This window comes from Netta rufina (assembly GCF_964035555.1).
Source record: "Netta rufina genome assembly, chromosome: 36".
Classification (NCBI taxonomy): Eukaryota; Metazoa; Chordata; class Aves; order Anseriformes; family Anatidae; genus Netta; species Netta rufina.
This window is the reverse complement of record NC_140160.1, coordinates 79,971-105,784: the sequence shown is the minus strand read 5'-3', so window position 1 is coordinate 105,784 and position 25,814 is coordinate 79,971. Positions and strand designations below refer to the sequence as shown.

Below are 25,814 nucleotides of genomic sequence, written 5' to 3'. Positions count from 1 at the left end.
CCTTTTTTTTTTTTTTTTTGAATTATTTTCTTCTTTCCCAGCCAGCTCCTCTTCTCACTGCCCTCAGAACCGATGGGCAACATCACAGAGTACAACACCGGGCTTTGAAGATGGGATCTTGGCTCTGCTTAGGAAAGGAAACCGGAGCAGATGCTGCAGAGAATCACTTGGTTTTGGCCCCGTGCTGCCAACTTGCACGCGCAGCAATTTATTGCATATGTGCACAGACGAGCATGGAGCTAATTAAACGCTGATTGCAGTCGGGAAGGTTGGTGGGTAGAGGTGGATGCTTGCACACGCAGCAAAATCAGCGCAGGGAAATTGAGCTTGATGGATGCTCTCCATCCCCATCCCGCAGGATTTCCACCCAAAACAACGTGGAGCCTCGTGGGGCTTCTCCACCCAGGGCTGCTATGGCACAGCGCAGCTTTTTTTATGCTTAAAAGGTCTTTTTATGGACAAATATAGCAGTAAAACAGGATAAAGCAGTGTGGGTTTTATTTTAGTTATTTATTTTTTCCAGAACCGTTGTTAATGATGAAAGAGCAGCGAGATTTGTGCTGATTCTTAATTTTTAAAAGCGCTCTCCTACCAGCGGTGATGATGTCTGGCTCTTTTCATTTTGTCTGATAGGCGAGCAAATGGAAGTTCCTAAAAAATAAATAAAAAATTAAAAAAAAAGAGAGTTTTAGCATTTTTACTGCACTTTGTCAGCGCAAAATCTCGTATTTTTAGTCTTTTAGGCTGAATTAATCCGAATTAGTCGGTGCACGCAGACAAGCCCCTGGGCTGCAGCCATTCCCCTGCTCTCACACTCTCACACTCCCTTATTGTCAAGTTCATAAAATATCCTCCTCTTGACATCCTTCCCCTGCTAAATAGTCTGGGGGGGGACTGCAAAACCCGCACTCCACCCTCAAAAAGAGAAAAAAAAAAACTCAACTTCATCTCTTTCCCATCTCGTCTCCTTTCAGGTGACAGCTGCCCGGCGTCGAAGCCGTGGAGCTGCTCGAAAAGAAAATGGTTTTGGCAGCAAGGGGCTGAGCTGCGATGTTCCAGCAGGGATTTTGCAGAGCTCCCGTCGTTTTTGGGGCTTGGGTTAATGAGCAGTGATGCTGCCAGCAGGGGCTCCCTGGTCCTGGAGGTTTGCAAGGCGAGGGGTTTGCAGGGGAAAAAAAAATGGGTTTTGGGGATAAAATGAGTGTTTTGGTTGGTTGTTTTTTTTTTTTTTTTTTTTAAAAAAAAAAAAAGAGCAAAAACAGCTGGAACATCCCACAAGGGTGGTGCTGGGAAGAGGGAGTAGTGGTGGCATCTCCAAAAAAAATCAATTTTGGAGCAGAGAGCATCCCAAAAAAGCTCCATTTGCCCTCCTCCGGGCAATTTCAGCCCGACCCATCCCCTAAATTCACCTCCCACCCCCAAAATTCATCTCCCATCTCCCAAATTCACCTCCCATCCCCCAAATTCATCTCCCATCCCCTAAATTCACCTCCCACCTTCTAAATTTATCTCCCATCCCCTAAATTCATCTTCCGTTTCCTAAATTCACCTCTCACCCCTGAAATTCACCTCTCACCCCCAAAATTCATCTCCCATCCCCTAAATTCACCTCCCACCCCCTAATTTCATCCCCCACCCCCTAATTTCATCCCCCACCCCCTAATTTCATCCCCCAGCCCCTAATTCCAGCACACAAATGCACGGAAGAAGACCACAAGTTTCCTTCGAGCACACCCTCCGCCGATGATTTCCATCCCTTCGCCACTCTTAAAGTGGTTAAATTTCAGAGAAATCCCTTAAAAATAAAATAAAAAAAAGGCCAACGCCACCCCTGCTTCCAGGAAGCCAGAGCTCAGCTGGGAGCTTTCTGCCTTGGCCTCGACGTTCAGTTCCCTCTCGACCTCGCTAACGACGGGGCTTAATTATCCCCAAACAACGGCCTTGGGTTCAATTAGAGGTTAATGCGATTGCCTTAACCTACACGGCACTGACGAGGGTGATAATGAGAAGATTGCAAAGAACAAAACGAGGTCATTAACAGGGCGGAAGAGCTTGGAGCTCTTATATTTTTCACGAAATCAACCCCAAATTTCCCATTCCGTTGGAAAATGTGGCCTAAGGATGTGGGAAATCCTCCCGGAGGAAGCGTTTTAATGAGGTTTGTTAAATATCAGGGTGTTTTCACGCAGGATTTGGTGCTGGAAGATGTTCCCCAGTGGAGGACCCATGCCACAGGGCTGGGAATCCAGAGGATTTAGCAATTTGTTAAAAAAAAAAATGAGCGATTTTAGCACGTGCGATTTAGCACGTGGGGTTTGAATTTGTGGCTTTCATTAGCAGGGCTCCGAGCAAATGAATCTCCCCTCGTTACGGCCGCCTTGATTAATTTTCGGTCGTGTAAATTAGTTTTTATTTTATTTTCGCTGATTTTAAAAGAAATAAGGCAATTTCCTCTAGCCCCTCGCCTCCTTTTTCCTCCATGCCACGAGCTTTATGGGAGCCCTGACGAATCCTGGGGAGGGCTGTTGGGTTTTCTCCATCAAGGCAAGGACGTGCCGTTGGCTTGGGGGCCCAAGTTTGGACAAGTTTGGGCAAATTTGGGTTCCCATTTGGGTTTTCTACAACCTGACATGGAGCTGCCTCTTTCCAAGCCCAAACCATTGAATATTTTTGGTGCCCAACTCGCGTCGCCCTCTGCCGTGCAGCTGACGGGGAGGGGTGGTTAAGCGAAGCAGTGGGGCTTATTTTTCCCCCCAAAAAAGCAAAAAATAAAGCAAAACCTGTCTGCAAGCTCCCCCGTGATGCTCGTTGCCATGGCAGGAGCATCTCCCGTCGCTATGGCAGGAGCATCTCCCATCCCGCCCCGCTGCCACGGCAACGGGGACTCCCCCTCCCTGCTCGAAGGCGAAAAAAGAACCAAAAATCAAATAAATGAAGCAAAGTCGGAGCCGAGCGAAGCAAGGAAGCCGAGCAAGCGGTGGTGGGGAGGGGAAGAAGGATGCTTACCGTGGGGGGAGGCCACTTTTACCACCCGAATTAGCATCCCCCTGCCTGTAAACCCCAATAAGCTGCTTAGCGAAGCGCCCGCTTAATTAATTCCTGCCAGGAATTACCTGGGCCCGAGCGGTAATTAACTGCGGATAAACCCGAGCAAAGAGGCAAGGCGAACGGCAAGTGGCAAAGGAGCGAGCCGAGGGGTGAAAAAAAGGGAAGAAATTTCAATTTACCAAGAAAAAAGGGGATGAGGAAGCGCTCAGCATCCTCCCTCGCCACGCCTGGCTGCTCGAGCTGCTTTGCCAGCTAAAAAAAAAATAATCCAGGCTTTTCCTTTTCCCCTCTATCACTCGTTTTATGGCCACGGAGCCCTTGCGAGAGTTAAATCTGCACAAAAAGCTGCGGGTCTTAAAAAAAAAAACAATTAAAATCCCAAGAAACTTTGCTCTGGGAGCAGTTCATTACACCAAAGTGTCACGACGTCGCTCGAGCTGCGTTATTTTTTTTAATTCCTGGCAAATAAAACGCAGCATGCCACGGAGCTAAAAATACCACCAGACTGCTTTTCATTTTTAATTAATTACCATTTTCAGCCCCCAAAATGGCATTTTTGCAGCCACGGCTTGAAAGCAGGCCTCCCAGGGGAACGCAGCAGGGGCGCTCGGGTCACCTGTCAGCGGTGTCGTGGGGTTTTGGGGTTGGTTTTTGAGTCCTGAGGCTCCTCGAGGTCTTGGGAACGCCGTGGACGTGGTGGCACGGGCCCTGTCGGTGCCTTTTGCAGCGATGCAGCGAGAGGAGGAGAGGAGGCAGGGGATGAAATGTGGTGTGGGAGTGCCACACACTGGCTGAGCCGCGCTGTACAGCAGCACGGGGCAGGGGAAACTTCCCCAAAACCCTGCCCCCACCACCAGGACAGCACCCAGCTTCTCAAAAAATACCACATTTATTAATATCTAACACCAAAAAAATAACTTAAATCAAGTTTTCCCAACCTGAGGAAACGTGACAGTGTCACCGATGACCCACACGATGTCCTCAAGGATGCAGCTGATGTCTCTAAGGACACCAAGGGCAGCAGAGCAGGGGGCTCCCCCAATTTTGGGGGTCTCCACCCTCCCCAGGAGGCTCCAAAGCCCTCGGGGCAGGCGTCCCAGTGAGCAGGGCTCACTGGTGCTGCTTCTTGTGCCGGAGGATGTCGGTGGGCGTGAGGGTGAAGTCCTGCTGGCAGATGTCGCAGTGGTAGAGCCGGTGCAGGGCAGAGGTTTTGGAAGAGCTCCCAGCCTCTTCCTCCGGGGGGGCTGCGGGGGCAGACAGTGCAAGATCAGCCCCCAAACCCTTTAAGGATCATCCCCCAAACCTTTTTATTCCATCCCCATCCCAAAACTCTTTATTTTGTGCCACGTTTTCAGGGCATGGTGATGATCACCGCCACCCTTCTCCCTTTACCAACCCTCCCCGAGCCCCCCCAGGGAAATTTGCCCCCAAATGTCCCCAGTCTCAGCCCCGGGGGGCTCACCCTCGGTGGGCTGGCAGGCGCTTTCGTGGCACATTCTCTCCAGGGGGGTGAAGGGCATGTGGAGACCGCAGTGGGGACACGTCCAGAAGGTCCGCAGGCACTCGCTGTAGAGGTCTGTGTCCGTCTGGGTGGGGGCACAAGGATATAAGTGGGACACACACCCCCAGGAGGATGTAAAAGAGGGTGGGAGAAGGGGGTACTCACGGCCAGGCAGTTGTAGGTGAGGAATTCGGTCACCCTGTGGCCCCCTTTCACCTCGTCAGGCTTCAGCTCCGTGCCCTGGAAGAGCCCCGGGAGGTGGGGGGCTGCAGGCACGGTCTGGGGGCCGACGTAGAGAGCTTGCTTCTCCAGCCCCGTCAGCTGGCGCAGGCGGTACGGTGCCTGGGGGGACACGAGGAGATGCTCAAAATCTCATTTGAGCTCCCCAAAAATCTCCTGGGGCCAGCCTTAACCCCGATGTGAAGCCCTGGGGGGTGCGTGACTGAGCACTGCTGTGGGGTCGAGGCTGGAGGTATCCTGGGGGGGAGGCCAGAGCCCGTGTGGGTGCTCCGTGAGCCCCCCAAATTAAAACATGGTCGTGGTGTTCGGATGGATCCTCCTTGGTAAGATAACACTGTATATATAGTATATATACTAGGGATATATGCATACAGTATATACAGGAAGATAGAATCTTAGATATAGAATATCGACTAGGGATATACGTATCCTGTATAGACAGGAAAACAGAATCATATATATATTATATATACTATATATATATACTGTATATACAGTAAGATATCATCATATATATAGTATACATACTATGGACATACGTATACTGTGTATACAGTAAGATGTTATTATATATGCAGTATATATACTAGGGACATAAATATACTGCGTATACAGTAGGATATCATTATATATGCAGTATATATACTAGGGATATATGTATACTGTGTATACAGTAAGGTATTTATATATAGTATATCTGCTTTGGATATATGTATACTGTATAGACAGTAAAATAGAATTGTATACGTAGTATATATACTAGGGATATACATATACTGTGTATACAGTGAGATATTATATATGTAGTATGTATAGTAGGGACATAAATATACTGCATATACAGTAGAATATCATTATATATGCAGTATATATAATAGGGATATATGTATACTGCATATACAGTAAGACAGAATTGTATATATAGTATATATACTAGGGATATACATATACCGTGTATACAGTAAGATATTTATTTATAGTATATCTACTTTGGATATACGTATACTGTATAGACAGTAAAATAGAATTGTATTTATAGTATATATACTAGTATATATACTGCATATACAGTAAGATATCGTTATATATATAGTATATATACTAGGGATATATGTATACTATATAGACAGTAAGATATAATTATATATATAGTATATCTACTAGGGATATACGTATCCTGTACGCTGTACTGGGACCAGCCCAGTGCTCCATGATGCCACCACCACCCTGTGGTGTTTCCCCTTCACTTTTACCCCAAAAAAACACTAAAACCACCCCGACATCGCGACCGCCCCCCTCCAGCCCCCACCTCCATCCCCAGGAACTCCAGCAGCCCCCGTTTGAGCGCGGAGAGGTCCCTGGAGCTGGGCTCGTCGCCCCCGGGGTCCAGCTGCTGGTCCAGGAGCTTCTCCCAGGAGGCTCGGAGCTGCAGGGTGGTGGCGAGGAAGCGCAGGGCAGCGGCGGCGTCGGGCAGGGTGAGCTCCAGCCAGCCGTCCGCCACCAGCCGCGTGCAGTCCGCGTTGGTGTCCAGCGAGCGGGAGAAGAGCAGGAGAGCCTGGAGGAGCGAGGCAGGGACGGTTTGAGGAGCTGTAAGGGGGCAGAGAGGAAGAGGAGGAGGAGGAGGAAGCACCGAGAGCCCACCTGCAGCGCCGGCACGCGGATGCAGTTGACCAGGTAGGGCTTGGTGGTCTCCAGCAGCGAGACGAAGGCGAGGAGCTGGTGGTGGCGGCTCAGCCCGTCCTCTGCAAGGACACGAGGGGCATCTCAGGGGGGTCCTGAGCCTCTCCCCGTCCCCACCGACTGGGGGGGGCCGGATCCCGATGCCGGAGGGGCTCTCCATCCAAAAATGGGTGCGGAAAAAGCTGATCGGGGTCGCCCACCTTTGGTCCCGCCGCGCTCCTTCACCTCCTTGGCGTGCAGCAGCTCCGGGCTGGTGGCGAAGACGCAGGATGGGTGAAGCACGACGCCCTGCTTGCTCTTGGTGTGGAAAATCTGCGGCGAGAGCAGGATGAGCACCACAGAGCCCCCAAATAAAGGGGCTGGAGCGTGGGCAGAGCCCCCCAAATCCGAGGGGTTGGTCGTGGATGGGGACAGGCACCTGATCCGAGTCCTTGCGGCTGTTGTTGAGCGCGTCGGGCACGGCCAGCTGCGGGTAGAGCCCCCTGCACAGCACCAGCTTGAGCAGGGCAAGCTGCGAGGGCGACAGGACCGAGCCAGACACAGCCTGCAGCTCATCCATGTCGTGGCGGAGCTTAAACTTGACATCCTGCGGGGACAGAGAAGGTGCCAAGAGCTCATTTGGGGCCCAATTTCGCCTCCTGAGCGAGGGAACGGGAGCTGAGGCTCACCTGGATGTCGACGCTGCGCTCACCAGGCTCGCGGGTGCCTGCTCCTTCCTCTTCCTCACCGGAGGAGCCGGCGGTGCCATCCTGGAGCCGCAGCACCTTGCGCTTCCGTCCCTGCGTCTCGGTGTGGTGGCGCCAGAGCCGGTGCAGCTCGCGGCGCTCCCGGTGCCGGCTCTGCCGGCTGTAGCTGTCGCTGGGTCGGCTGGGGGCCGCCTCCAGGAGCCGGTGGTCTCGGAGCAGCTCCTGTTTTTTGGGGAGGAGGAGGAAACGTCGCTGAGAACCCGCAGGTTAAAAAAATAAATAAAAACAATAAAAAATGGGGAGGTTTTGGGTGAATTTGGCTCCGTTGTGCCCTCACCTGGAACTGCCGCCGCAGGTTGGCAGCCTCGTAGAGCCGATGCTCCTCCAAGCCCCGCCGCCGGCACCACTTGCGCGAGCTGCCGCCGCGCTCCGACTTCACCTGCACGGGGACACCGCGGGCTCCGGTACCGGCCCCAAAACGGAGCCGTTTCCCGTCCCCATCCCACCATCTCCTCGCCCCCCTCACCTGCACCCACTCGTTGAAGGCGTTGAGCAGCGTCAGGGGGTCCCCGTGGGGGCTCTCGAGGGGCCGCCGGGCGGTGGCGCAGTCGGGGTTGGCGTTGGAGAGGCGCAGGAAGGGCGACTGCACGCTCAGCGCCGCCGCCACCGTCAGCGTGGGCTCGGCCAGCCCGAAAAGTGCACCCAGCACCAGCATTTTGCCTGCGGGACGGAGAAAAGGGACGCAGCGAGGGCTTAAAAGGGAGGTTTTGGGGGGGTTTTGCGCTCCCCCTGACCATCACTCACCCACCACCACGTCCACAGGCAGCTGGGCCAGCAGCGTCCCGATGGGCGTCAGCTCCTCGGCTTCATCCAGGGCCCCCTGCTCCCGCAGGTAGCGCACGGCCGTCTCCAGGCTGGCCGAGGGAGGGGGCTCCAAGAAGGGGAAGGTGCGGGGGTCGCCCAGCCCCATGCTTTTTACCTGGGGGAGAAGCGGGCAGAGCTTCGTGGAAGGAAAACAGCCCGGATATTTAGGCTGCCAAGATCCCGAGCACCTATTTTTGGGGGCTCCGACCGCACCCTAAAAAGGGGGGAAGGAACGAAGGAACCCAGTTACCTGGAGGACCAGAGCATCGAGCGCGACCCGCTGGATCTCCGGCACGGGGTAGGGGGGAAAGGCGTCGTAGTCGGATTCGGCGTAGAGCCGGTAGCAGACCCCGGGTCCCGTCCTGCCAGCGCGGCCCTTGCGCTGCTCGGCGCTCGCCCGGCTGATCCAGAACTCCTGCAGGCGCTGCAGCTTGCCCTGGGGGTCGTAACTCATCTCCTTCACCTTCCCTGGAGGGATGGAGAAGGTCAGGGCAGAGCAGGGAGGAGCAGGAGGCTCCCCCCGAGGCCGGCGAGGCTTCACCCGAATCCAGCACGAAGCGCACGCCGTCGATGGTCACCGAGGTCTCGGCGATGTTGGTGGCGAGGATGCACTTTCGGACGCCGGGAGGGGGAACATCAAACACCTGAGGGGTGGCAAAAAAAGGGGAAGGAGGACGAAGAGCTCAGCAAAACTCCATCAGGGCAGGGGAAACACGAGCTCCTCGCGGCGCCCACCTTATCCTGCTCGCTGACGGAGAGGGTGCTGTGCAGGGGCAGCACGATCCAGCGCTGGGTTTGCGTGGCGTAGACCTGTGCCGCCTCCTGCACGGCGCCGATTTCGGCCACCCCGCTGAGGAAAACCAGGAGGTCGCCGCGCTCCTCCGGGGGATATTTGTGGTCGATGGCCTGCAGCACCCGCAGGTAGGGCCGGGGGTCCAGGCGCTCCGGTTTCCCCGCCGCCGCCGCCGCCTCCTCCTTGGGGATGGGCTCGTAGATGACCTGGGGGAGGCGAAAAGTCAAGAAACGGGGAGGTGAGGAGTGGGGGGATGGTCCTGAGCTGGGATCTGGCCCTAAAATTACGCTCAGCGCTCACCGAGATGGGGAAGATCCTCCTGGGCATCTAATTCAGTCCCAAAATTGCACTCTCCAGCCCCAAAATCACACTCAGCACCCACCAAGATGGGGAATATCCTCCCGGGCACCCGATCCAGCCCCAAAATCACACTCTCCAGCCCCAAAATTGTGCTCCCCGAGATGGGAAAGATCCTCCTGGGCATCTAATCCAGTCCCAAAACTGCGCTCTCCAGCCCCAAAATCACACTCTGGGCTCACCAAGATTGAGAGGATCCTCCCCAGCACCCAATCCAGCCCCAAAACCACACTCTCCAGCCCCAAAATCATGCCGAGCGCTCCGTGAGATGGGGAAGATCCTCCTGGGCACCTGATCCAGCCCCAAAACCGCACTCTCCAGCCCCAAAATTGCGCTCCCCGAGATGGGGAAGATCCTCCTGGGCACCCGATCCAGTCCCAAAACCGTGCTCTCCAGCCCCAAAATCATGCTCGGGGCTCACCGAGATGGGGAAAATCCTCCCCAGCACCCGATCCAGCCCCAAAACCACACTCTCCAGCCCCAAAACCGCGCTCTCCAGCCCCAAAACCTCTCTCACCGAAATGGGGAAGATCCTCCCGGGCACCTGCAGCACGGGGGCGCCCCCGAAATAGTCGGAGAAGAGGCGGATGTTGATGGTGGCCGACATCAGCACCAGCTTCAGGTCGGGCCGGGCGGGCAGCAGGCGTCGCAGGACCCCCAGGAGGAAATCCCCGTGGAGGTGCCGCTCGTGGACCTCGTCGGCGATGATCACCCCGTAGGCGGGCAGCGCCGGCTCCCGCTGCGCCTGCCGCAGCAGCAGCCCCTCGGTCAGGAAGACGATGCTGGTGGCGGGCGAGCGGCTGCTCTCGAAGCGGATCTGGTAGCCCACCTGGGGGGAGGGAGAGGAAAAATGGGGCAGAAAGAGAGAAAATGGGATTTACGGCGCTCGCTGGGCGTCCCGGTCCGGGGGTAGCGCAATGGGGATGGCTGATGCTCAAGCACCCTGCATCCAAGAAGAAGTTTCCTTAATTATTCCTTAATTATTTGTCCTAAAAGGAGCTTTAAGACACTAAAAAAAGCAGGGTTAAAACACTAAAAGCAATTTTAAGACACCAAGAGGAATTTTAATCCTGTGCTGTGCCAGAACTGCTCACTTTTACCTTTTGTTTTACTTTTAACTTTCTACTTTTACCTTTTCTTTTTATCATTTTTCTTTTTATCATTTTTCTTTTTATCATTTTTCTTTTTTTGTTGTTTAAATCGTTTCTTTCTTACCTTTTACTTGGTGCTTTTTCTACAAATTGTCTCTGATGATGCTCCCAAGCTGAGCAGTTTATGTAAATATAAACGCTGCAGCACCACACGTCGCCTTCTAAGCACTCTGCTGTCTGGATCCGCTCACTTCTACCTTTTTTTTTTAACCTTTTTTGTTTGTTTTTTTTTACAAATCGTTTTTTTATTACATTTTTTTTCTACTTTTTCTACAAATTGTCTCCGATGATGCTCCCAGGCTGAGTGTTTTAGGTAAATATTAACCCAGCAGCGCCACACATCACCTTCTAAGCGCTCTGCTGTGCCAGAACCACTCATTTTACCTTATTTTTTCAACCTTTTTCCTTTTTTTTTTACAAATCGTTTTTTTATCACCTTTTTTTTCCTGCTTTTTCTACAAATGGTCCCCAACAATGCAGCCAGGCTGAGTGGTTTAGGCAAACATTAACGCTGCAGCATTGCACATCACCTTCTAGGCGCTCTACTGTGCCAGAACGGCTCAGTTTTACCTTTTTTTTTACCTTTTACTTTCTAGTTTTACTTTTTCTTTTTTTTTTTTTTTACCTTTTTTCCTTTTTATTTATTTATTTTAATTTTACTTTACAAATGGTCCCCAATGATGCTACCAGGCTGAGCATTTTAGGTAAATATTAACCCAGCAGCGCCGCACATCGCCTTCTAAGCGCTTTGCCGTGCCAAAACCACTCCTTTTGACCTTTTTTTTTTTACCTTTTCCTTTCTCCTTTCTTTCACAAATCATCCCCAGCTCACCTGGTCGCCGTACTGCTGCAGGCTCTCGAAGGCCACCCTCTTGGCCAGCGAGACGCAGGCGATGCGGCGGGGCTGGGTGCAAGCCACGCGGCGGTAGCCGGCGGCCAGCAGGAACTGCGGCACCTGCGTGGACTTGCCGCAGCCGGTGTCGCCGGCCACCACCACCACCTGGTTGCCGGCCACGGCCTGCAGGAGCTGGTGGCGAGCCCGGGCGATGGGCAGAGCCTGGCGCTCCCGCTGCAGCTTGGCCAGCTTGGCGAAGCTCCGCTTCTGCTCGAAGTCGAGGTAGAGCAGCCAGGCGTCGAGGAATTCCTGCAGGGCTTCCCGGGGCACCCGAGGGTGGCTCGGCGACGGCTCCGGGTTGGGCACCGCCAGGTTGAGGCGGTGCCGGGGGTGGTAGCGGCGCGGCAAGCCGAGGCGGCGAGAAGGTGGCCGGTCTTCGGCGTCGTCCCACGATGGCTCCCGCTCCGGTCGGCGGCTCTGGAAGCGGCGCAGGCGCTCGAAGAAGGCCCAGAAGCTGCGGGTTTCCTCGGGACAGGCCCGTCGGGGGAAGTAGAGCTCCTCCAGCCTCCGCCGAGCCACCGGGCAGTCCCAGTCCCACCGGGACGGCCGCGGGGCTCCACCACCGGGAGACGGGCCCGGCTCCGGTTCCATCACGGCTCCACCGGGACCGAAGCCTCCGGGCCTTGGGGCCTGGTGCTGGGTTTCCTCAGGGCCTGGGCCCGGTTCTCTGAGGCCTCAGCCAAGCCAGGACCCGGTACCGGCACCCCCAAGGCCTCGGGCCCGGTCCCTGCCCCTCCAGGCCCCAGTCCCGGTCCCGGTCCCAGTCCCTGCCCCTCCAGGCCCCGGTACCGGCACCCCAAGACCCCGCTCCTGGTCCCAGTCCCGGTCCCAGCTCCCCCAGACCCCGGTCCCTTCCCCTCCAGGCCCCGGTCCCGGCACCCCCCAAGGCCTCAGGTCCCGGTCCCTGCCCCTCTGGGTCCCGGTACCGGCTCCCACAGGCCCCAGGCCCCGGTACCGGCTCCACCAGGCCCCGCTCCCAGCCCCGCTCCCGGTCCCAGCCCCTCCAGGCCCCGCTCCCGGCTCCCCAAGGCCCCGCTCCCGGTCTCGGCCCCCCCCAGGCCCGGTCCCGGGCCCCCCCCAGGCCCCGCTCCCGGTCCCGGTCCCGGCCCCTCCAGGCCGCACGGGGGCGCCCGAGCCCCGCCGAGGCGGGAGGAAGGGGGCGTGGCCACGAGCGGGGGGGCGTGGCGTGGAGGAGGAGGGGCGTGGTTATGCTTCAGGAGGCGTGGTCATGCATGCAAGAGGCGGGGCGATGATGGGAGGGGGCGGGGCGTCTCGGCCGCTGGTGGCAGCGAGGGCGGCGCTGTCCCCAAATGTCCCCAAATGTCCCCAAATATCCTCAAATGTCCCCAATTGTCCCCAAACCACCCCCATTCCCCAAATGTCCCCAAATGTCCCCATTGTCCCCATCCACCCTCATTGTCTCCGACCACCCCCATTGTCCCCAAATGTCTCCATTGTCCCCCAGCCACCCCCATTCCCCAAATGTTCCCAAATATCCCCAAATGTCCCCATTGTCCCCAGTTGTCCCCATTGTCCCAAACCACCCCCATTGTCCCCAGTCAACCCCGGTGTCCCCAGCCACCCCAGTTTCCCCTCACTGTCCCCATTGACCCACTATGTCCTCATTGTCCCCAACTGCCCCCAATGTCCCCATTGTCCCCCACTTTTCCCATCCATCCCCATTGTTCCCCACTGTCCCCATTGTCCCCCACTATCCCTCAGTGTCCCCACCCATCCCCATTGACTCCCATTGTCCCCAACCATCCCCATTGTCCCCCACTGTCCCCAACCACCCCCCCACCCTGTCCCCAACCCCCCCACTCTTCAGGAACAACCCCCCCAGCTCACAACCCCCCTTTATTGACCTCTACACCACATCCTCGGTGGTACAAGGACTGGGGTCACCAGGGGGGTCCCCATCCCGCAGCACCCACGCCAGGCGCCCCCCAAGGGAACGGGCGCGCCCCCGACCCAACAGCACGTAGAGGAGGGGGTTGAGGGCGCCGTTGAGGTGGGCGAAGGCGATGGCCAACGGTTGGGCGCCCAAGGCCCGCTTGTAGGGCGCCGCGCCGGGCGCGTAGAGCGCCAGGGCCAGCAGGACGGCGTGGTAGGGCAACCAGCAGCCCACGAAGCAGCCCACCAAGGCCACCACGGTGGTCACCGGCCTCGTGGCGGGGTGGCCGCGGGCCAGCAGCCACCCGTAGAAGCCCACCATGGCCACCACGGGGCCGAGGAAGCCGGCGAAGAGGCGGAGGGCGGCCAGGCCGAGCTCGGCGCCGCGGCCAAGCGCGGCGTAGTCTAGGCCGCACGTGGTCTTCTCGGAGAAGGGGTCGCGGCGCAGGGTGCGGAGGAGGAAGGAGGGGAGGCTGAGGAGGAAGGCCAGCACCCACAGCGCCCCGCTGAGCCTCCGCGCCCTCCGGGGAGTCCGGTGCCACCAGCGCGTGGCCACGGCGCAGCGGTCGGCGCTGATGGCCGTCAAGAGCAAGACGCTGGCGAACATGTTGAGGATGGTGAGGGAGGGCAGGAGCTTGCAGGCGAAGCCCCCCAAGGGCCAGTGGTGGTCCTGGGCCAGCGGGAGGGCCAGGAAGGGCAAGGCCAAGCAGGAGAGGAGGTCGGCCACCGCCAGGTTGAGGAACCAGACGCCGTTGACCGTGCGCCGGAGGGTGACGCCGCTCACCCAGATGACGGCGACGTTCCCCGGGACCCCCAGGAGAAAAGCCAAAGCGTCCAGCCCCAAAGCTGCCCCGATGGCCGGGGGCAGCCCCGGGGCCTCCTCGAAAGCCGGGGCGGTGAAGTTGAACTCGAGGTCGGCGTAGTCGGTGCCGAGGTCCCACGAAGGCGTCATCCTCCGCTCGGGTCCCCGCCGGGGTCACCCCAGGTGGAGTTTGGGGGGTCTCGGAGACGTCTCCACCGCTGCCACCGCGACGAGGACCTTTCTGACCACAGGTCAGGATCTGTCCCCTCCGGAACGAGAAGTTTGAGCAATCTCCGGGCAGTGGGATGGGACCTTTGCGTCATCCGGCCCCGAAAAATTGCCCCAGCAGCAAAAATCCTCCCAAAAAGGAGAACTGCAGGAGCAGGTCTTACTCAACACTGTATAGGAGCCAGAACACCCCCCCCCCAATTTTATTTTTCTTTCCTTTTTTTTTTTTTTTAATTTGAATTTTTAAGATTTTGGGTGCCTACTTACCCCCCCAAAGGACGCTCCCGGAGTTCACAACACCACCGACGTTCCCAGCAGGATCCCAAAAGTTGTGTCCCTCCCCGCCGCACCCACACGTGCCCTGAGTCATCCAGGGGTGGAGGAGCTCTGATGGGGTGGAGGAGCCCCAGGGCTGCATCGCCCTCCCCGCAGGGGAAACCCCAACGAGCAGCTCAAGGAGAAACCCCTGGAGAACCCCAAGGAGAACCCCAAAGAGCAGCTCAAGGAGTAACCTCAAGGGGCAACCCCAAGGAGAACCCCAAGGAGCAACCCCCAGGATCAACCCCCAAGGGGCAACCCCTGGAGAATCCCAAGAAACCCAAAAAGCAGCTCAAGGAACAACCCCATGGAGAACCCCAAATCGCAGCTCAAGAAGCAACCCCAAGGAGAACCCCAAGGTGAACCCCAAAAAGCAGTTCAAGGAGCAACCCCAAGCAGAACCCCAAGAACCAGCTCAAGGAGCAAGCCCAAGGGGCAACCCCTGGAGAATCCCAAAAACCCCAAAAAGCAGCTGAAGGAGCAACCCCAAGGAGCAACCCCAAGGGGAAACCCCTGGAGAATCCCAAGAAACCCAAAAAGCAGCTCAAGGAGCAACCCCAAGGAGAACCCCAAGGAGAACCCCAAGGATCAACCCCCAGAGAATCCCAGGAACCCCAAAAAGCAGCTCAAAGAACAACCCATGGACAACCCCTTGAAGAAGAACCCCAAGAAGAACCCCAAAAAGCAACCCCAAGGAGAGCAACCCAAGGAACACCTCGAGGACACACAACCCACAGCGGCTCGGCGATTTATTGGCGACGTCGGACGCGGCTACGGCGAAGGCACGGGGCTGAGGTGGCCGGGGCGAAGTGGGGGGTGACCCCCTTTTTGGTGGGGCACGCCGCGCCCCGGCGCTTTGGGGTGGATTTTGCCCAACGGGGGGAGGCTCAGCCTCACCTCAGAGCTCGCTGCCCCACGGGGATGTGGGGCGGGGAGGGCTTCGGGTGGTTTTTATGGGGCCGGGAGTGGGGCGCAGGGTCCAGGCTCGGAGGAGGAGGCAGCTCCAGGAGGCTGGAGCGTGGTGGCCTCCGGAGAGCCTCCAAGGAGGTCCACGAGGCCAAGACATCGGTTACTTTGACCCTCCAGCTTCCCCACTCTGGAAAAAAAAAGGATAGAGGACGACGAACGCATCCCCTCGTAGATTCGGGTCCCATCCAGACTCCCCCAAAAAAGAGAGGAGGAGAAGGCGGCGGCCTCAGGCAGGAGGTCAGACGTTGGTGCTGACGCTCTGGTCGTCCGCGGTGGACTTGGTCTTGACGCGGCTGTCGCCCAAGGTGCTGCCGGAGAGGTCCTCGCTCATCACGCCGCGCAGCACGGCGCGCCAGGAGCGCTGGCACTTGTCCTTGAAGTCCTGGCCCATCACCACGTAGATGACGGGGTTGATGCAGCTGTTGATGTAGGCCACCCCGGTGGCCACCGGGTCCACGGCCGCCGCGCTCTTGAACAAGGCGCTGTAGGACGGGGCGGAGGCCAGGATGAGCCCCACCACGTGGAAGGGCAGCCAGCAGGCGAAGAAGCTGACGATGACCACCAGGACGAGCCTGGTGGCCTTCTTGGAGCGGGCGAAGCGCTTGCTGTGGACGCGGGCCAGCAGCAGCCCGTAGCAGACGGAGATGACCACGAAGGGCACGAGGAAGCCGAAGATGAAGCGGGAGACGGCGATGAGGAGCTCGGTGAGGCGCTGGTGCCGCCCGACCGCGGCGTATTCCAAGACGCACGTCGTCTTGTCGGAGATGGGGTCCCGCCGTGCATCGCGGAAGATGAAGGAGGGGAGGGTGAGGAGGAAGGCCAGCACCCACGCGGCCACGCAAGCCCCCCGGGCCACCGCCAGGGTCCGGTGGTTTTGGCACCAGACCGGCCGCATCACCAGGGCGCAGCGGTCGGCGCTGATGGCCATCAGGAGCAAGACGCTGGCGAACATGTTGAGGATGGTGAGGGAGGGCAGGAGCTTGCAGGAGAAGCCCCCCAAGGGCCAGTGGTGGTCCTGGGCCAGCGGGAGGGCCAGGAAGGGCAAGGCCAAGCAGCAGAGGAGGTCGGCCACCGCCAGGTTGAGGAACCAGACGCCGTTGACCGTGCGCCGCAGCTCGAAGCCGCTCACCCAGATGACGGCGGCGTTGCCCAGCACGCCCAGGAGGAAGATGATGGTGTAGAGCGCCAGGACGGCGCGGTGGCTGGCGGGGACCTCGTAGTCGCCGAAATCTTCGAAGTTGTAGTCCTCCATGCCGGAGTAGTTGGAGTAGTTGTAGCTCTGGAAGTCCATCGTGCACCTAGGAGCAAACCCCGTTAGCGGGGCGAGAGGGGAGGTGGCGGTGGGAAAAGGATTTCGCCCTCGGGGTCAACCCCGTAGGACGCGTCCCCGCCACGGGCAGGGCGCGGGGACACCTCGTGGTGGCCCTCGATATCGAAAGGGGCTCGTGGAGAAGGCTGCACTGGTCAAGGGGTTAGGTTTTAGGCTGAAAAAGGAGAGGTTTGGGTCGGATGGGGAGCGCGATCTGGTGGAGGATCGTGGAAGGGGCTGGGAGATCTCCGAAGGTTGCGTCCAACCCAACCCAACCCAACCCAACCCCAACCCCAACCCCAATCCCTCATCTTCACGCCCTCCCCCAAACAAGGGACCTCTCCACCCACACGGGGAGGACCCAGGAGCTGCCCTTCCCCTTCCAACCCTATGGAGATGCCCTTCCCCTCCAAACCTTATGGGGCTGCCCTTCCCCTTCCAACCCTACGGAGATGTCCTCCTCAATCCAACCCTACAGACGCCCTTCCAACCCTACAAAGATGCCCTTCCCCTTCCAATCCTATGGAGCTGCCCTTCCCCACCCAACCCTACAGAGATCTCCTCCCCAATCCAACCCTACAGAGATGCCCTTCCCCTTCCAACCTGACAGAACTGCCCTTCCCCATCCAACCCTACAAAGATGCCCTTCCAACCCTACAGAAATACCCTTCCCCTTCCAATCCTACAGAGCTGCCCTTCCCCACCCAACCCTACAGAGATCTCCTCCCCAGTCCAACCCTACAGAGACGCCCTTCCCCACCCAACCCTACAAAGATGCCCTTCCAACCCTATGGAGCTGCCCTTCCCCCTCCAACCCTATGGAAATGTCCTCCTCAACCCAACCCTACAGAGACGCCCTTCCCCTTCCAATCCTACAAAGATGCCCTTCCAACCCTACAGAACTGCTCTTCCCCACCCAACCCTACAGAGATGTCCTCCTCGATCCAACCCTACAGAGACGTCCTTCCCCACCCAACCCTACAGAGATGTTCTCCTCAACCCAACCCTATAGAAATACCCTTCCCCTTCCAATCCCATAGAGCTGTCCTCCCCCTTCCAACCCTATGGAGATGCCCTTCCCCACCCAACCCTACAGAGACGTTCTCCTCAATCCAACCCTACAGAGACGCCCTTCCCCATCCAACCCTACAGAGACGCCCTTCCCCTTCCAACCCTACAGAGCCGCCTTTCTCCGTCTGACCCTACAGAGCCCCTCTTCCACGGGGCCAGCGGCCCCCCAAGGAGCCGGGGTTGCACAAGAGCCTCCTCCCGCTCGCCATCCACCTCCGCCCTCGCCGTCACCAAGGAACCCGCGATTTCCCCACTTCCTTGGCGAGCCCTTCTCCTTCCTCCTGCCTTATGCAAGCGGCCGGGTGAGGAAACACCGGGGCACCTTCCCCGGGGGGGGGGGATAACGGGGTGGGGAGGGTTCTGGGATCTCGGAGCCGGGGATGGGACCCCAGGGCGAGGAGGAGGGCGCGATGTGGAAGAGGAGATCATGGGGATGACTTGGGTTGAGCACAACGCAACCACGGATTGGGTGCCTATAGGGGATTGGGTGCTTATAGGGGATTGGGTGCCTATATGGGATTTGGTGCCTATAGGGGATTTAGTGCCCATAGGGAGGGGATTTGGACCCCACGGAGATGAATTTTGGTGCCTCCGAGCATCGCAACGCGACCAAGGGGCTCCACCGGGAGCCCCCCGGCGCGCACGGAGGGGGTCGGAACCCACCCAGGGGGAAACCTCGGAGCCCACCGGGGTCGGGGTGGGGATTTTGGGGGCTCACCTGGTCCCCGCGGGCTGCGGCCACTCTCCCGGCGCTGAGGACGAAGGATGGGGGCCGCGGGGCAGCGCGGTTTTATGCCAGCGGTGAAGAGGAAGCGGTGGCGGGGCCGCCGGGGCTGGGTGGGGTGGCGACCCGAAATGGGAGGAAATGGGGGTGGTGAAACCCCAAATTCTGTGTTTTTTTTAATTATTTTTATTTTTATTTATTTTTGGGGAATTCCAAGGTGGTGCCCTGAGCATCCTGGTCCCGTCCGCGTCCCATCGCCGGGGGGCACTGCGCCCAGCCACTGCCCTCCCCGAGCACCCCCCAAAACCCCAATTCTCTTCCTTTCACCCCAAAAATCTCATCCAGAGCCCTACCTCTCCTCATCTCACCCCATCCCAAGCCCCAAATCTCCTTGTTTCACCCCCAAATTCCCTCGAGGGTTCCAAAATCTCATTTCACCCACCCCAAGCCTCCCTTTGGGGCCCCCAAATCTTTTAATTTCACCCCCAAATCTCCACCCGAGACCCCAAATCTTCTCAGTTCACCCCCAAATCCACCCCCAGAGCCCCAAAACCTTCTCATTTCACCCCAAATCTACTCCCAGGATTCCAAATCTTCTCATTTCACCCCCAAATGCCCCCCCCAGGCCCTCCAATCTTCTCATTTCAGCCCCAAATCTCCCCAGTACCCCAAAATCTTCTCATTTCACCCCAAAATCTTCTCATTTCTCCTCCTCCTCGATGGACACGGACCCCCCCACGGGGCCCAGGACCCCCCAAATTTCACTGTGGGGGGGGGACCCAGCACCAGGGACCAGGCGCAGCGGCTTTTTTGAGATTTATTTTACAAATACCCCCCCCCCCCAAAAAAAAAAACACCACAATGGGGCAATTTTGGGGGGGGGGGGGTGGAACATCACCTGCTCCCCCCCCCCATCTCCATGGCCTTGAAGTGGGGGGGGGGGCGGGAGCAGGGACCTCAAAAGGAACACGAGGACCCTAAAACCAGGCACCAGATTTTGGGGAGCCCCCCCCAGAAAAAAAATAATATTTGGGGGGGGACACACGACGTTTTGGGGAGCACCCCCCCCAAATAAAAATTTTGTTGTGGGGGGGACACGACGGGAAACAGGAGCTGCGGCGGCGACCTCAGGGCTGTGTGGGGGGAGGCAAAAATTTTAATGTGGGACAGACAGACAGAGAAACAGCCATACAGCAAGCACCCCCCCCCCCCGGCGAAAAATAAAGCCAGAAGCCCCCCCCCCCAAAAAAAAAAAAGAAAGAGGCGGCATGCAGGAAGACGGCTGGGGGGGCGGTCAGCTGGTGGCAGGGGGGGGCGAGCGCTTACGGAAACGCACCCGCTGGAAGTCGGTGATCTCCACCGTGCCGGGGGGGGGGCCCTCGGGGTCCTGCTGTAGAGTTTCTGTAAGGGGGGGGGGGGATAAAAAAAATAAAAATTAAAAAAAATAAAATAAATAGGGGGTGGTTAGAGCCCCCCGTTAAATTTTGGGAGGTGGCGTTGTGGTGTTTGCGTGTCCCCCCCCCCCCCCCCCCAAAATATTATCGCTGTTCCCACCTTGTGTCGGGTGCTGGGGGGCGTCCTGGGGGGGGGCTGGAAGCCCCCCGGGGGGGCCCAGCTGCTCCGTGGGGCTCAGCCCTAAATGTGAATGGGGGGGGGGCACAAATTAGGGGGTTCCCCCCCCCCCCCCCCAAAAAAAAAAAAAATCCCACAAATCAGCGTGTGCTGAAGAAAGGGGGGGGGGACACACGCATTTAATTTGTGACCCCCCCCGCCTCAAATTTTACCTGCAGGTTGTGCCGGGGGGGGGGCCGCGGGGGGGGCACCCCTCAGGCCGCCGGGGGGGGGGGAGGCCAGGTCCATCTCCTCGCCCCAGTCGCGGACGGGTCGGGGGCTTTCGGGGGGGAACAGGGGGCTGAGGGGGGGGCAGCCCCCCCCCCGCCAAGCCTGGGGGGGGCGGGTTGGGGGCGGACGCACTGAGGAGGGGGGGGGCGGCCTCGGCGGGGGAGGGGGGGCTGCTGCCTTCGTCGTCTTCCTCCTCCTCTTCCTCATCGTCCTCTTCCTCCTCGCTGACGTCCTCCCACTCGTCCTCGTCCTCGTCCTCCTCGGGGCCGGGGGGGGGCTGCGGGGGGGTCCCGCCAGGAGCTGCTTCAAGCTGGGGGGGGGGACAGAGAGGAAAGGGGGGGGGGGGGTCCAAAAAATTGGGGTTTGAAAAACAGGGGGAGGCTTCGGGGGGAGGGCAAAAAAGGGGGCAGCTGGGGGGGTGTCTCAAAAAATGGGGGAAGCTTTTTTTTTTTTGGGGGGGGGCCTAAAAGGGGAGAGCTTCTGGGGGGGCCCTAAGAGAGGGCAGCTTTGGGGGGGTCACTGAAAGGGGGCAGCTTTGGTGGGGGGGGGTCCCTAAAAGGGGAGAGCTTTGGGGGGGGGGGCCCTAAAAAGGGGCAGCTTTTGGGGGGGGCCCTGAAAGGGGAGAGCTTTTGGGGGGGGGGGCCCTAAAAAGGGGCAGCTTTTGGGGGGGTCCCCAAAAGGGGGCAGCTTTGGGGGGATTTTGGGGGGGGGGGGGTCCCCAAAAAGGGAAAGCTTTTGGGGGGGGCCCTAAAAGGGGAGAGCTTTTGGGGGGGGGGCCCTAAAAGGGGAGAGCTTTGGGGGGGGGGGCCCTAAAAGGGGGCAGCTTTTGGGGGGGGGTCCCCAAAAGGGGGCAGCTTTTGGGGGGGGTTTCAGGGGGGGTCCCCAAAAGGGGAGAGCTTTTGGGGGGGGGCCCTAAAAAGGGGCAGCTTTTGGGGGGGGGCCCTGAAAGGGGAGAGCTTTTGGGGGGGGGGCCCTGAAAAGGGGCAGCTTTTGGGGGGGTCCCCAAAAGGGGGCAGCTTTGGGGGGATTTTGGGGGGGGGGGTCCCCAAAAAGGGAGAGCTTTGGGGGGGGGTCCCTAAAAGGGGAGAGCTTTTTGGGGGGGCCCTAAAAGGGGAGAGCTTTTGGGGGGGGTCCCCAAAAGGGGGCAGCTTTGGGGGGGTTTTCAGGGGGGTCCCCAAAAAGGGAGAGCTTTGGGGGGGGTCCCTAAAAGGGGAGAGCTTTTGGGGGGGGCCCTAAAAGGGGAGAGCTTTGGGGGGGTGCCCTAAAAGGGGGCAGCTTTTGGGGGGGGTCCCCAAAAGGGGGCAGCTTTGGGGGGATTTTGGGGGGGGGTCCCCAAAAAGGGAGAGCTTTTGGGGGGGGTCTCTAAAAGGGGGGGGAGCTTTGGGGGTAGATGTGGGGCCCCCCCCCCAAAAACCAGGGCCAGATTTATCAGGGGGAGGGGGAGCACACCAACCGGGGGCATCTTTCTACGGGGGGGAGACCCCCATAAAATGGGGGGGGGGCTTTTTTTTTTTTGGGGGGGGGGGGGTCTCAGCCTCACCTCCTGCGCCCCCTTCCCATCGGCGCCACCGGGCTGCGCCGCCGGCTCCTTCTCCTCCTCCCAGCGGTCGTCGTGCATGCTTGGGGGGGGGGGGGGGGCAAAATTTGGGGGTGGGGGGGGCGATATCAGAGCCCCTGGGGGGCAGAAATTTGAGGGGGGGGGGGCAATAAAAAGGGGGGGGGAACCCCCCCGGAGCTCACCTGTAGGGTTTGGTGCCGGGGTTGCGCCCGTGGCTCTGCCGCTTCCTGCGCGGCGCGGGCAGGAACTCGCCGAAAGTGGGGGGCTTGGGGGGGCGCTTTTGGGGTTCTGGGGGGGGGGGCGAGCCTCGCTTAGAGCCCCCCCCTTTAAGAAAAAAGGGGGGGCACCCCAAAAATCTAAGTAAATCGAGGTGATACCGCACCGTGCTCGGCGTCGGGCGCGTCGTTGAACCTGCAGGGGGGGGAGAAATTGGGGCGAGGGGTAAATTGGGGGGGGGCGGGGGGTAAATTGGGGGGGATTTAGGGGGGTTTTGGGGTCGGGGGGGGTCGGGGGGGGGCACCCACATGCCGTCGGTCTTGTCGGCGTCCCACTCGCGGCGCCACTGCCCGGTGGGCTGGCGGTGGCGGGCGAGGCGCTGGCGGTCGATCTCGTCGCGCTCCTGCTTCCAGCGGGCGTACTCGGCGCGCTCGCGGCCGGTCATGGTGGGGGCGGCGCGGGCGACGACCCTAAAACCAGACCCCAAAAAAAACACTTCAAAACCCCAAATCGGACTTTTTTTTGTCCCGTAAAGCCTCGCGGGGGGACTCACGCGCTGTTCCAAGCCGGCCCGGACCCCCTCGAAGTCGGTGCCCCCCCAGTTGCGGCCGTGCCGGCGGCTGCCCCCGTGGCGCTCGTCCTGCGCGGGGCCGCGGCGCCGGGGGTCGTCCAGGAAGCTGCGCACGGGGTTGCGGTCCTGCAGCCCGTCCTGGGGGGGGGGGGGAAATAAGGGGGCTATCGCGACAGGAAGGGGCTGTGTCGCGATAGAGGGGGGCATATCGCGACTGGAGGGGAGTTGTTGTAAAGGGAGGGGGCTGTATCGCGAACAACAGGGGTCTTGTTGCGATGGGAGTGGGATTATTGTGACAGGAGGGGGGCAGTGTCGTGATAGAAGGGGGCATATCGCGACTGGAGGGAGCTGTATCGTGATAGAGGGAGCCGTATCATGACAGGAGGGGACTTATTGCAAAGGGAGGGGGCCGTACTGCGAACAAGGGGGGCCCTGTCGCGACACGAGTAGGTTTATCACAATGGGAGTGGGCTATGTCGTGATAGAGGAGTCCATATCACGACAGGAAATGCCATATCGCAAAGGGAGGGGGCCGTATTGCGATGGGAGAGGGCTGTATCGCGAACAAGGGGGGTCCTGTCACGACAGGAGTAGGTTTATCACGATGGGAGGGGGCCATGTCATGATAGAGGGGGGTCCTGTCACAACCCGAAGGGCCTTATCGCGACCACAGGTGGCCCCGTCGTGACCGGAAGAGCCCTATTGCGACAGGAGGGGGCCCTATCGCGACGGGGACCCCCCCCTCACCCGCTGGTTGCGCTCATACTCGGCGATTTTCTCCATCTCCTCATTCATTCTCTCGATGTTTTGCCGCCGCCGCTCCTCCCATTCCTTAAAAGGGGGGGGGGGAGGGGAAGAATTTAGTGGGGGGGGGTCCCAAACCCTTTAAGCCCCCACCCCCCCACCCCAAAAAACCCCTCGAACCCACCTGGGATTTGCGGTCGGGGCCAGCGTCGCCCCCCGACCCCCCAAGAGCCCCCCCCCCCGCCCCGGCCCCCCGAGCGCCGCCCGCGGGCACCGCGCTCCCTCGGGGCCGGGGGGGGCTCCCCCCCGGGGGGGGCGGCCAGGGGGGCGGGGGGCGGCGCCGCGGGGGGGTCTGGGGGCGGCGGGGGGCTTCCGCTCGGTCCGGCCAGGCTTTTCCTATGGGGGGGGAAAAGGGTGAGGGGGGGACAGTGCCCCAAAATGCCCCCCCCATACCCCAAAAGTGTCCCCCCCCAAATAAAAGAGCCTTCCATGTTGTCTGGCCCCATAAATGACCCCAAAAAGCCCCCCAAAACTCCCAAAACCGCCCCCAAATCCCCCCCCCCAAAAAATAGGACCCCCCCAAACCCCCACTCACCCCAAGACCCCCCTCAAATCTCTCCAGGACCCCCTCAGAACCCCCCCAAACTCCCCATTCACCCCAAGACCCCCCCCCAAAATCCCCCCAGCCCCCCCAACCCCCTCAGAACCCCTCCAGGACCCCCCCCCACTCACCCCGAGACCCCCCCAAATCCCCCCAGGACTCCCCCCAAACCCCTCAGAACCCCCCCAAACCCCTCAGAATCCCCCCCAAATTTTCCATATTCCCCCCCAAACCCCCTCAGAACCCCCCCAACACCCCCCCCACTCTCCATAATCCCCCCAAAAAAACTCTCAGCCCCCCCCCCCCCCCCAAAAAATCTTCCACATTCCCCCCCAAACCCCTCAGGACCACCCCAAACCCCTCAGGACCCCCCCCCAAAGCCCCCAAACCCTCCATATTCCCCTCAAAACCCCCCCATATCCCTCCAGGACCCCCCCCGGACCCCCCCCTCACCCCAAGCCCCCCCTCCTTGCGCCTCTCAGGCTCGGGGGGTCGTCGGTGCCGCGGCGCCGTCACCGCCACCCCCTCCTGCTCCGCTCGCCTCCGGTCCTCCTCAATCTCCTGGGGGGGCAAAAAAGGGTGGGGGGGGTCCATCAGCAGCCCCCCCCACCCCAAAATAAAGCACCCCCCAAGCCGTGAAGCCCCTAAAAAGCTTTATAGGGGCGCCAAGGACGCGTTAATAAGGCTTAATCCCGGATTAAGCGGCCTCGTGGCGTTAATCCAGTGGGATTAAAGGGCTGGGGGGGGGGTTGGGGAGTGGGGGGGGATTTGGGGGGGGGTCTCGGGTTTTTGGGGGGGGGTCCGGACCTGGTAGCGCCGGATGAGGGCCTCGTTCTTCTTGCGCAGGGCCTCGATGCGCTTGTCCAGCTCCGCGTCCTTCTCCTCCTTCGACCTCAGGTCCAGCGCCGCCGCCTGGGGGGGGGGCAAAAAAAAAACAAAAAAAAACAAAAAACAAAAAAATTAATTAAAAAAAAGGGATAAATGGGACGGAGCCCCCCCCCCCCCAGGCCTAGGGAACCCTCCTCCCAGGTTGCAAGGCCTGATCCAGAGCCCCCCCTGCACAGGCTGGAGCCCCCCCAGATCCTAAATGGACCCCCCCCAGACCCCAAAGCTGAGCCCCAGAGCACCCCCAGACCCAAAAGGGGCCCCCCCAGAGCCAAAAGGGGGCCCCCCAGAGCCAAAAGCTGAGCCCCAGAGGCCCCCCAGACCCAAATGGAGCCCCCCAAGCTCCTTCTGGACCCCCCCAGACCCCAAAGCCCCCCCAGGCCCCCCCAGACCCCCCCTAGACCCCAAAGACCCCCCCCCGGCCCCTTCTGGACCCCCCCAAGACCCCTTTGGACCCCCCCCAGGCCCCCTCTGCCCCCCCCAGACCCCAAAACCCAGCCCCAGGCCCCCTCCAGGCCCCCCCCAGGCCCTGAGGCCCAGCCCAGAGCCCCCCCAGGTCCCCTCTGGCCCCCCCCCCCAGACCCCAAAACCCAACCTCAGACCCCCCCCAACCCCTTTGGACCCCCCCAGGCCTGTCTCGGGACCCCTCGGGACCCCCCCGCCCCCCCTCACCATGGCGGGGCCGCCCCGGGCCCCCCCCCCCCGCAGCGCAACCGCCGGGCGTCCGCTGAAGGCTCCGCCTCGTCCCGCCTTCGGAGCGGCTTCCGCTTCCGGTCACGTGTTAGGGGCGTGTTAAAAGGGCGAGGCGGTGTTAAAAGGGCGAGGAGGGTTTGTGGGGCCCACTGCTGGGGTTAGTTGGGGACAAAGG

The 25,814-nt window shown here is 59.7% G+C and overlaps 5 protein-coding genes across 5 annotated transcripts in view; all 5 read right to left on the bottom strand.

The window, feature by feature from the left end:
* Positions 1 to 529: 529 nt before the first annotated feature.
* On the bottom strand, positions 530 to 12,042 carry DHX34 (DExH-box helicase 34). Its single transcript, XM_084304198.1, has 18 exons — positions 11,153 to 12,042; positions 9,687 to 9,998; positions 8,755 to 9,018; positions 8,561 to 8,663; positions 8,270 to 8,487; positions 7,960 to 8,134; positions 7,682 to 7,875; positions 7,493 to 7,594; positions 7,138 to 7,377; positions 6,888 to 7,055; positions 6,670 to 6,781; positions 6,431 to 6,531; positions 6,099 to 6,344; positions 4,715 to 4,891; positions 4,511 to 4,634; positions 3,987 to 4,292; positions 3,579 to 3,766; positions 530 to 651 (listed from the first exon to the last, which is right to left on the bottom strand). Exons 1-16 carry the CDS (start codon positions 11,804 to 11,806, stop codon positions 4,159 to 4,161), a joined length of 3,324 nt encoding a protein of 1,107 aa, XP_084160324.1. The 5' UTR covers positions 11,807 to 12,042; the 3' UTR covers positions 530 to 651; positions 3,579 to 3,766; positions 3,987 to 4,158.
* Positions 12,043 to 13,082: 1,040 nt separating this feature from the next.
* On the bottom strand, positions 13,083 to 14,060 carry LOC311220618 (C5a anaphylatoxin chemotactic receptor 1-like; the record flags this gene model as incomplete). Its single annotated transcript, XM_084304177.1, has 1 exon — positions 13,083 to 14,060. The coding sequence occupies one exon, from the start codon at positions 14,058 to 14,060 to the stop codon at positions 13,083 to 13,085; it is 978 nt and encodes a 325-aa protein (XP_084160303.1).
* Positions 14,061 to 15,188: 1,128 nt separating this feature from the next.
* Positions 15,189 to 18,721, bottom strand: LOC311220633 (C5a anaphylatoxin chemotactic receptor 1-like). Its single transcript, XM_084304192.1, has 2 exons — positions 18,524 to 18,721; positions 15,189 to 16,723 (listed from the first exon to the last, which is right to left on the bottom strand). Exon 2 carries the CDS (start codon positions 16,714 to 16,716, stop codon positions 15,664 to 15,666), a length of 1,053 nt encoding a protein of 350 aa, XP_084160318.1. The 5' UTR covers positions 16,717 to 16,723; positions 18,524 to 18,721; the 3' UTR covers positions 15,189 to 15,663.
* Positions 18,722 to 19,332: 611 nt separating this feature from the next.
* On the bottom strand, positions 19,333 to 25,691 carry CCDC9 (coiled-coil domain containing 9). Its single transcript, XM_084304207.1, is given in 14 exon segments — positions 19,333 to 19,662; positions 19,866 to 19,930; positions 20,084 to 20,164; positions 20,314 to 20,681; positions 21,912 to 21,990; positions 22,112 to 22,217; positions 22,312 to 22,340; positions 22,454 to 22,854; positions 23,464 to 23,547; positions 23,645 to 23,704; positions 23,707 to 23,856; positions 24,515 to 24,622; positions 24,869 to 24,973; positions 25,619 to 25,691. Coding segments are annotated over 14 exon segments (1,815 nt in total). The 5' UTR covers positions 25,622 to 25,691; the 3' UTR covers positions 19,333 to 19,486.
* Positions 25,692 to 25,738: 47 nt separating this feature from the next.
* The window catches only part of PLD3 (phospholipase D family member 3), a gene marked incomplete at its 3' end in the record, with an annotated part of 6,354 nt that continues 6,278 nt past the window's right edge, over positions 25,739 to 25,814 (bottom strand). The window contains exon 12 of the mRNA XM_084304176.1: positions 25,739 to 25,791. Coding sequence (XP_084160302.1) covers positions 25,739 to 25,791 — 53 coding nt within the window. The remainder of the gene's footprint in view (positions 25,792 to 25,814) is intronic.